Source organism: Hemitrygon akajei, chromosome 32 (assembly GCF_048418815.1).
Source record: "Hemitrygon akajei chromosome 32, sHemAka1.3, whole genome shotgun sequence".
NCBI classification, from domain to species: domain Eukaryota; kingdom Metazoa; phylum Chordata; class Chondrichthyes; order Myliobatiformes; family Dasyatidae; genus Hemitrygon; species Hemitrygon akajei.
This window is the reverse complement of record NC_133155.1, coordinates 3,191,999-3,202,812: the sequence shown is the minus strand read 5'-3', so window position 1 is coordinate 3,202,812 and position 10,814 is coordinate 3,191,999. Positions and strand designations below refer to the sequence as shown.

General features: G+C 41.4%; 1 protein-coding gene across 2 annotated transcripts in view; it reads left to right on the top strand.

Moving 5' to 3' along the window:
- The first annotated feature begins 4,716 nt into the window (after window positions 1-4,716).
- The window catches only part of pdik1l (PDLIM1 interacting kinase 1 like), a 30,761-nt gene continuing 24,663 nt past the window's right edge, over window positions 4,717-10,814 (top strand). Inside the window, exon 1 of one of the 2 annotated variants that reach the window (XM_073034581.1) lies at window positions 4,717-4,824. Coding sequence is in view for 1 of the 2 variants with exons in the window: in XM_073034580.1 (XP_072890681.1) it covers window positions 4,842-4,899 (58 nt within the window). In the remaining variant the exon portion in view is untranslated. Of the gene's footprint in view, window positions 4,900-10,814 lie in introns of both variants that reach the window. The other variant, XM_073034580.1, reaches the window with a different exon arrangement.

The window sequence follows — 10,814 nt, the reverse complement described above, 5'->3', positions numbered from 1 at the left end:
TATTTCTGCTAGCTGGGATGTGCTACGTTATAAAAGTGTAATTCTGTGAATTTACCTATATCCAGAACATTAAAGTTAAGTAGGTAATTGTAACTGTAGTTAAGCACTTATTGTTGTTGAAGTATAAAATTTCATATCAGGAAATAGATTCTATTGGACTCTGTACTGAAGTTTGGCTGTGTGAATGAGGACCCATTTACAGCTTCAATTTTACTTCAGTCACAACAGAACCTACCTTGGCTAGGCAGCTGTAAGGCAGGTTTATTTTTATCAATTTGTTCTTGGAATATAATAATGGGTTGATAGAATGAGATGATGCAGAATGGATTAAAAAAAGTGAAGTCGATGTTGAACCAACAGTCTGAATTTTAAACTGTCTTCTTAGGGTGTTCCTCGGGATCATGGATAACTTGCTTCCACTCCAGTTCTGTGGATAGGACAGATGAGTGGGCACTTAGAAAGGTGGGACACACAAAATGCTGGAGGAACTCTGCAGGACAGGCCCCATCTGTGGAAGAGTAAACAGTTGACGTTTTGTGCCGAGACCCTTTATTGGGACTGTTGTGTTAGCTCAGTGAGGCTTTGAGAATATCCTTCAGTCTTTTCCCTGTCTGCCTGATACTCCGTTCCCATCACAGACCTCAGAAAAGTGTCTCTGCTTTGAGAAGCTTGTGTCAGGTGTGCAAACAATGTGGACTGGCCAGCTGAGTGCAACTGAGGCTTCGGCACTGTACTGTAATGTCTGGTGGTCACACATGGTTTTACGGTTACCTGTTACACCAGTTGGTTATATATTTGCTGGTTACACTATGTATTAGTGACACCCATTGATACATGCTAGACATGGGCAAAACATACCTGTCACTGGCGATATTCCTTGTGGTGAACACTTGATAGCAGAAACATCTGCTGTTAAATGTCTTCCATTTGTATTCTTTGCACGATACTTACACGCTTACTGCTGGAGGTCATACCTGTTGGTTACACGCCTGATTACTGGTTATGTTGCTGACTCTGCTAAAAACACCTGCCAATGACACACCTTGCTCCAGTGGTTTACATTTGTCAGTTTTATACCTGAAAATAATATTTACACTTGCCAATTACTGTATAGAGCTGCTTTAAATGATTATATTGCAACTGCTAGGCATATCTCCGTGTTACACAATGGGTTCTGGTGATTATACCTGCTGACTATACACAAAATATAAAAACAGATAGCAAAAGTTTCTCTAAATATACAAAGCAAAATAGGGTGGCTAAAGTCAACGTTGGTCCCTTGGAAGACAATAAGGGGAAATTGATATTGGGTGATAGGGAAATGTCTGAGGCATTGAACGACTATTTTGTGTCAGTCTTAACGGTGGAGGACACGTCTAATATGCTAAAGAAGGATGTTATGGTCAAAATCATTGTCACTAAAGAGATAGTGATGAGCAAACTAGAGGGGCTGAAGGTAGATAAGTCCCCTGGTCCTGATGGGATGCATCCCAGGGAGATGAAGGAATTGGCGGAGGTTATAGTAGATGCATTGTTAATCATTTATCAAAACTCTCTAGACTCTGCGCAGGTGATGAAGACAGCAAATGTCACGCCACTTTTAAAAAAAGGATGTAGGCAAAAGAAGGGCAACTGTAGGCCAGTTAGCTTAACATCTGTAGTCGGGAAAATGCTTGAAGCTGTCCTTAAGGAAGAAATAGCGAAACATTTAGAAAGAAGAGGTTCCATTAGACAGACGCAGCATGGATTCAGAAAAGGTAGGTCCTATTTGACAAACTTACTGGAGTTCTTTGAGGACATAATGAGTGCAGTGGAACAGGTGGATGTTGTATACTTGGATTTCCAGAAAGCGTTCGATAAGGTGCATATAAATAAAATATGGATGCATAGAGTTGGAGGAAGTGTACTATATTGGCATGGATAGTGGATTGGTTAACCGATAGAAGGCAGAGAGCTGGTATAAATGGGTGTTTCTCGGGTTGGTAATCAGTGGTGAGTGGGGTGCCGCAGGGGTCAGTACTGGGCCCGCAGCTGTTTACCATTTACATTGATGATTTTTTTGGAAGAGGGGACTGAGTGTAGTGTAACAAAATTTGCCGATGACACTAAACTGAGTGGAAAAGCAAATTGTACAGAAGATGTGGAGAGTCTGCAGAGGGATATAGATAGGTTAAGTGAGTGAGCCAAGGTCTGGCAGACGGAATACAATGCTGGTAAATGCGAGGTCATCCACTTTGGAAGGAATAATAAAGAGCAGATCATTATTTAAATGGTGACAGACTGCAGCATGCTGTTGTGCAGAGGGACTTAGGAGTGCTTGTTAATGAATCATAAAAGTTGGCTTGCAGGTGCAACAGGTTATTAAGAAGGGAAACTGAATGTTGGCCTTCATTTCTAGAGGGATTGAATTCAAGAGCAGGGAGTTCATACTGCAATTATACAGGGTACTGATGAGGTCGCACCTGGAGTACTGTGTGCAGTTCTGGTCTCCATACTTGAGGAAGGATATACAGTACTGGCTTTGGAGGCAGTGCAGAGGAGGTTCACCAGATTGATTCCAGAGATGAAGGTGTTAACCTGTGAGGAGAGATTGAGTTGCCTGGGACTATACACTTGAGTTCAGAAGAATGGAAGGGGATCTTATAGAAACATACAACATTTTGAAAGAGATAGATAAGGTAGAAGCAGGAAAGTTGTTTCCATTGGTAGGTGAGACTAGAACTAGGGGACATTGCCTCAAGTTTTAGGGGAGAAGATTTAGGACGGAGATGAGGAGAAACTTTTTTCCTAGAGAGTGGTGAATCTGTGGAATTCTCTGCACAGGGAAGCAGTTGAGGCTTCCTCACTAAATATATTTAAGAAACAGTTAGATAGATTTTTACATAGTAAGGGAATTAAGGGTTATGGGGAAAAGGCACGTAGATGGAACTGAGTTTATGGACAGATCAGCCATGATCTTATTGAATTGTGGGGCAGGCTCAGTGGACTGGATGACCTGCTCCCACTTCTTATGTTCTTACGTATACACTCGTTTCTGGTGATTATGCCTGGTAGTTTTCTCTTCATCCCTTACCTGCACTTTGCTCTGATGAAAGGTTTATGACATGAAATGTTAACTTCCACGGACACCGCCTGATCCACAGGTTATTTTGAACACTTTTTGGTTTTGTTTCATGTTTTAACATATGTTTTTTGCTAAGTTTATGAGAGAGTATTGCCCGGTCTGCAGAATTTTAGCCATGAGGGAAAACAGGGGTGATCTTTCAAACAGCAGTTAGAAAGTCCTAATGGAAGAGTCTTGGCCTGAAACACCTGCTGTTCACTCTTTTCCATTGGTGCTGCCTGGCCTGCTGAGTTCCTCCAGCAGTTCGTGCGTGTTGCTTTGGATTTCCAGCCTCTGCAGATGTTCTCGTGTCTTACACAGCTGGCTCTGGTAATTATATACGTGGATATACACCTGGTTCTGGTGATTACACACCTGGTGACTATACAACTAGCTCTGATGATTCCATCTGTTCATCATGCAGCTGATGACACCTGGACAGACAGACAGACAGACATACTTTGTTGATCCCGAGGGAAATTGGGTTTCGTTACCATCAGACCAACCAAGAATAGTGTAGAAATATAGCAATATAAAACCATAAATAATTAAATAATAATAAGTTAATCATGCCAAGTGGAAATTAGTCCAGGACCAGCCTATTGGCTCAGGGTGTCTGACACTCCGAGGGAGGAGCTGTAAAGTTTGATGGCCGCAGGCAGGAATGACTTCCTATGGACGCTCAGTGTTGCATCTTGGTGGAATGAATCTGGCTGAACTTACTCCTGTGCCTAACCAGTACATTATGGAGTGGATGGGAGACATTGTCCAAGATGGTATGCAACCTGGACAGCATCCTCTTTTCAGACACCACCGTCAGAGAGTCCAGTTCCAACCCCACAACATCTCTGGCCTTAGGAATGAGTTTGTTGATTCTGTTGGTGTCTGCTACCCTCAGCCTGCTGCCCCAGCACACAACAGCAAACATGATAGCACTGGCCACCACAGCCTCGTAGAACATCCTCAGCATCGTCCGGCAGATGTTAAAGGACCTTTATATGCCTGGTTCTGGAGATTGAACCTGATAGTTATACCTGGGGCTTTTGTGATTATGCCTGGTGGTTAGATACCTTAGATACCCGACTCTGGGGATTACACCTGGTGATTTTACACCTTGATTTTGTGATTACACTTGATGGTTAGATACCTGACTCTGGGGATTACACCTGGTGATTACAGACCTGGCGTTTATACATCTTGAATTTGCGATTATATCTGGCTCTGGGGATTACACCTGGACGTTATATGCCTGGTTCTGAGGATTGAACCTGTATATTTGATATATTTACTCGGGTCAGTCAGCACCCTCTCCTCTCGCCGGTACCCATTTGAATTTACGCTCGCGCTGAGGAGAGCTATACGCGCATGCGCAGAGGGGCTGGTTTCTCATAAAGGGGCGTGTCCTGATGGGCGGGGCTTATGCGGCAACCGAGGACTAAAAAGGTGATTGGGTGGAGCTCGAATCTGAATGACAAGGCGGAGTCTGGACCAGTTGAATGAGAGGAGGGAGGTGGGGCGGGACGGCGACGTGATGGGCAGGACGCAGGTAGCGGCCCGAGCTCACGATTGGTGAAGGGGCGGGCGAGGGGGTCGGGCTGGATGACGTGAGGGGTGTGAGCACGTGCGTGAGCGGCAGTTATTTGAAGCTGGCGCTCGCGAGCGGGAACGCGGGAGTCGGAGGGAAGCAATGGCCGCGGGGCAGCAGCAAGCAGCCGACTGAGGTACAGGGAAGCACAGCATGTACATTCGGGCAAATAAAGACGATGTGGGCACGGGAACGCTAGTAGAGGGACGAGGTGAGGGTTGTCTTCTCGCCACCTTCCCGTACCTACCGGCAGGCCGCGCAGAAGCGGAGGGGGAGGGGCGAGGTAACCTCGCCTGCTGCGGCCTGTGTTTGCATCCATGCCCGGTTTGTCATTGTTGGTCGGCCCGGCTACCCCAACCCGGCCTAAGGTGGCCTCTCATTGCCTCACTTCATTTACAGGTGGATTAAAAGAGCGATGGGGGGGGGGGTGATAAGTGACAGCGGCCTTTCTACTCTTTACAAGCATTGGGGAATATAATTCCTTGATATAGTGATTTATGTTATACCTGTCTGACTCCTCACATCTCACCCTCTTATTTGCTCCCTTGTTCCTCAACTGACACTTTTCCAGACCCTTATCATGGTAAACTGCAATAAAAATTCTAAATGAAGTCCTTTAATAGAATCCAAAACATCCCTAGAGCCGCTGGCAAAAGTTGAGTGAGGGCAGTATTAAACCAAGTGACTGCAAGATTGATTAAAGAGGTGTACTTTCAGAAATATCTTGACGTGATGCAGTCATACAATTATTACAGCGTTGATTGGAGTTTCTTAAGTCAGTGTCAACTACACCAATTCCATTGTCTGATTGTCTGAATCAGACAATGGAATCCTCCTATGCCTTGAATATTTAAGTGTCTCTTAAATTTGGTTATTTCATTTGACTTCACCACCTTCTGTCAGCCACTGTGACAATGTCAGCTACTCTAGAGATAAAAATTGCCCTCCAGTTCTCTAAAGACCTTTCTCTCTTGCTTGTTTATTGAGATACAGTGTGGAAATGGCCCTGAGAGCCACACTGCCCAGCAATCCCCTGATTTAACCCTCGCTTAATCACAAAACAATTTACAATGATCAACTAACCTACCAATCATATGTCTTTGGACTGTGGGAGGAAACCAGAGCACCCAGTGAAAAACACAGTCACAGGGAGAACTTACGAACTCCTTACAGGCATTGGTGGGAACTGAACCCAGGTCGCTGGTACTGTAAAGTTGTGCTAACCACTCTGCCCCTGTACCGAATGTCGTCTTTGTTTTATACACCTTAGGCATGGGAAAAAGATCCTGACTAACTTGTGTCTCGTATGATTCTATTCTTTCAAAATATTTCTGATCATCCTTTACTCCAGGACAAACGCATCCAGACTATTCCATCTCTTGCCTCAATCCAGACAACATCTGAGTAAATCTCTGGAATTTCAGGCTAAGGCAGGTAGTGTGAGAGCTGTACACGCAGCCCAAGCTGAGGGGGTTCAATATCTTATTACAGGGTTGAAGAGATCAGAGAGATGAGTGTTAGTATCTCCAGGGTTTAGCGGTGCGGGAACTGGGGTTTTAAACCCCATGTTTTGCTCAACCGGGTAGACAGTATTCAAGGGAATGGGTGGTTTATGGCAAGGTCACAATCACAGAGAAGAGCAACTGTAACAGTGGTTCCCAACCTGGGGTCTGCGGATCCCTTGGTAGATAGTGGGGATCCATGGCATAAAAAAATTGGGAACCCCTGAACTAGAACAAGGGATGCAGGTTAGAACTCTGTCGAATAGGTTATTAACATGAGATTCTGCAGATGCTGGAATTTCAAAGTAACACACACAAAGTACTGGAGCAACTCAGCAGGTCAGGCAGTATCTATGGAAATGAATAGGCAGTCGAGGTTGCAGACAGTTAATCAGGACTGAGAAGGAAGGGGGGAGGAAGCCAAAATAAAAAGGAGTTGAGCTAACCAAAGATTCAGCAACAGATGAGCTGGGCACTGCTGAAGAAGTGGAAATAATAGTGATGCGGTATTTTCAGAGTCCCAGAGAACTTGTAAATTCAACAAAGTTCTTTCTGAAGTGAAGTCATTGACAAAACAGTTTTTGTATTGCAAGTTTTACAGTCTGCTGTGAAGTAAATGCCAGGTATTCTGGATGTAAGTGGAATGATAAAATATTGGCCGGAACAAACAGATTGGCTTCCCTGTCCATCAAAGAGCACCATTGAATTTTTCATATTGACAAGGTGAATAAAGTCCTAGTTTAATATTTGAAAGTCACCATTCATGACTGTGTCATATTGTTAGTACTCCACTGGAATATTTGTTCAGACCTCTGGAGTGTGATTGTGAACATCAACCCTTATAGAAGTATGTTATGAACTGAGCCATGTTGTGCAGTCGGATTTCATTACTGTAAATTCTTCCATGTCACACTCTTTCATTTTCTGTCTTTTGAACCCTGTATTCAGGCATTGGTAAAGCCAAAGTGTGGGATCTAAAGTGTGGCTACATTAGGGAAATTTAAAAATATATGTTCTTCTATACAGTATGACTTCAATCGGAATCAAATGTATCTTGCCAATATTTTGATTTCCAACACTTGCTGTAAGAACCAAGCTGCAAAACTCAAAAATGTTCTTAAATATGAAGCCGTGCTTTGATTTTAATATCTTAAAAATAATGATTCCCAGTGAAGATGCTTAGTCAACTTTTAAATTGTGCAAGCAAATGGAGCTATAGTTCACTTATAGATAAATTTATGGTTTGTTTCAATCTTAGTTTGGAAACTTTGGTTAGCATTTGTTTGCTTCTTGGTTTTATACATTGTAATGTAATTCATTACGATTGTAATGTGATTCGTTAGAATGAATTACGTTGCAATGCATTAGGGCTTGCACTGAGCTGAAGGGTATGATGAACTGTGGCAATAAAGCATGCATTATTTAGCATCCTTAGACTTTCCTTGGTATCATTCCACATTCTTACATAACATTGATTATTTTAGAATAAAAATGGTAACATGGATATAGCCCAATGGGATTTCTTATTTCCTCCTCACCCCTCCCAACTCCACACACAGTTCTAGAGTGTATCTAAAATTATCTTTAATTATAATCAGGTTGTGTTTGTGCCTCTGTGCAGAAAAATCACGGGAAGCTTACATTAAAGAAGAAACATTGGATTTATGAAAGCCATATTCAAAATGTGAGGGTCAAAAAAATTAAAATAGCATTCCATGGGCATTTAGACAGTTCATATTTTACTAATATTAAATATATATATCATCCTCAAAGGCAGATAGATTTTATGCATTAACATTTGATGCTTTACTTCAGTGCAGGTACAATGACGAGGGATGTTAATTAGAACAGATCTTTTTGTGGTTAAAATTATATACTGTACCCTGTAGTAGTTTATTACAGCTGAGTGACTTCTGAGGCCATTTCAGAAAGTAGTTAGTCTATTGCACGTTTGGTAGCCAAGGAATTGTAAACTAGATGTGATTAAACATGGATGATATGCACCCCTGAAAGGTATCAGTGAGCTAGATGTGATCTTTTTGTATTGTATCAGTATCTTCACTGTCACCACTACTGTGATTATTTTATTCCCAAATTCAATTCCTCAACCAAATTTAGTTTACTGCCAAAAAGATTGAAGGCATCAGGCACATGGAACACCACTACCCACGTATTTCCCTCTTACACTGTCTGATTTGGAAGTATATTGTTGGTCCTTTATCATTGCTGCATTAAGTCCTGGATTTCACTATCCAGAAACCTGACAGGTCAATGGCAAAGGCTCACCTCCAGTGCTTCAAGGGCATTTGGGAATGGGCAATATACTGGAAACTGGCTTCAGGATTGATGTCCAGGTTAGAATCATTTGGGTGTAAATGGACCCATTTTGCTTTTGTTATATGCTTCCTAAATTGGGCATTGAATGACTTTTTAAGTCTCTGCTCCTCCTTCACACCAATTCTCCCAAGGAGCAGAGCCTTTATTTTGTAGATTGCCACTGTATCTGCTATAACTGACTGCCATTCTGAAGCAGTTATTTAAAATCTTGGCTTTACTATGGACATCATCTTGGATAATTTTGAGTAGGTGCAGTCAGTTAATTTTCTAGTATTTTCCATGGAATTAAAGGTTTGGATTTAATTGTATTTGTACAATTGAAGTTGTTAGTATCTGGGATTAAATTAAGGATGTATAGCGTCAGATTTGTAGGATGGTGGTGGATCTTTTTTGTGGTGAAAATGAGGAGATAAAAAGTTTGCAGAGACAAATTGGCATTCTGCCTGCAAGTGGTTATACAGATTGAAGGCTGAGGCAGAGGTATGGGGTGAATGGGGGAAATCAGTTGTACTTCGTGAAATCCTAACAGTGCCTTCAAATATCAGTGGTTTTGTGAACATCAATGTCTAGGAAACAAAAATAGGAATTTTCAGTTTGTATGTTGCCAAATCCAATTCAGTTGATCAACAGTATCTAGTCATCATTTGCTATAGTTGAAAGCCACTGCAAGAGTACATTTACAATTTGAATTTTGAGTAGTCACTCAGTTTTGAAAGAATGATAATTGCAAAATCAACCCCATGTAACAAGGCAATCCTTAAGTATCGTGAGTACTTTGCACAATACTTGTTATAATCTCATTGCAAATCTCAAAAGATGGATACTTTAATAAAGTATTCAACTTTTTAATTAAAAAAAGTCCAGTGGCCTTTTGCTAGATAACTCACTGAATTTCAGCCAGGTTATTGGTCACAATAATATGATGTCATACTAGGCTGAGATGCAGCTAGCCAGCTGTACTTGGTGAATAACACTTGGTAATGCAAATCAGTTTTGCTGGAGCAATGCACTAATGTGCATTTAAGTGATGAAGGATAGGTGTCAATGTCAGGAGGATTATAGCAGCACTGATATTTGTATTGCAGCAGTAAAATCTGTTATCAGTTATTTTATAATTATCTGTGTGGACGCTGAAAGGTAATGATAATGTTGGATTTCGGTTATTAAATCACTGATTCAATTTGATTACATGCATGATAGATTGCAGTTAATAGTTTTTTAAAATAACTGTGTACAAGTCAATTAGTGCTTGAGGTGAAAATTTGCCTCCTTCAGCAGTAGTGGCTGAGAATGTGTGGGATTACTTCAACTTCTAATATACCTGGGCCCTATTGTCATTGAGATGGAGATGCTCTTATTGCCTCCTGCAATGTGTTAGGCAAAACCACTGTTCATGATTAGATGAGATAGGACTACAAAGAGCACTTACTGCTTTGCTTATAGCTTATTCAACAAAATTTGATTTAACTGTTGCCATGTAGAATGCCTAATTTTAATCATGATTAGTTAGGGATTTGCAAGTCATAGTCAAGGGGTATATTGTTTATATAGGAGCTAATGATAGAAGCAAGAATCAGCCCCCAAGTTACTCAATTCAGAAACAGCTTCTTCCCTGCCATCTGATTTCTGAATGGATATTGAACCTCTGAATGCTACCACACTACTTTTATATTTTTATTTTTTGGACTACTTACTTAACACTTATATATAGATATCGATTACTTTGCTTTTTTTTTGTTATGTATTGCATTGCTCTGCTGCTGCAAAGACAATACATTGACAATACATTTCAGGACATATACTGGTGTTATTAAATCTCATTCGGTTAAAAAATATTACAAGCAGTAATTGTGTTTGAAGTTGCAAGATGGTATGTGAACAAGGACTTCTGAGGACCTGAAACTGCATGCTGATAGGAGGGAGGCACTTGACATGTGGTTGGGAAATTGAGACATCTGAGACAAAGAACCAAGTTTATTGGAATCCAGTGGGAACTGGAGTCTCGCCTCCGGTCAGGGCAAGGAAGATGATGTAATATACTAAATGGTGGGAATAGCTGTACTATAGGAGGTTCCAGGCCTTGACATCTATGTGAAGCAAAAATGCTGTTGTCACAGTATTTATGGTCTTCAATCATGTGTCATGAATTGTCATTGTATCCAAAAGTGTAAAACTAAATGCTGTCAGCTAGAATATCTAGCTTTTAATAGAACAAATGAGAAAATCTGCTGCAAATCAAGATAACAGCCAGCATCAGGACAGATGAAAGGTCTTGGCCTGAAATGTC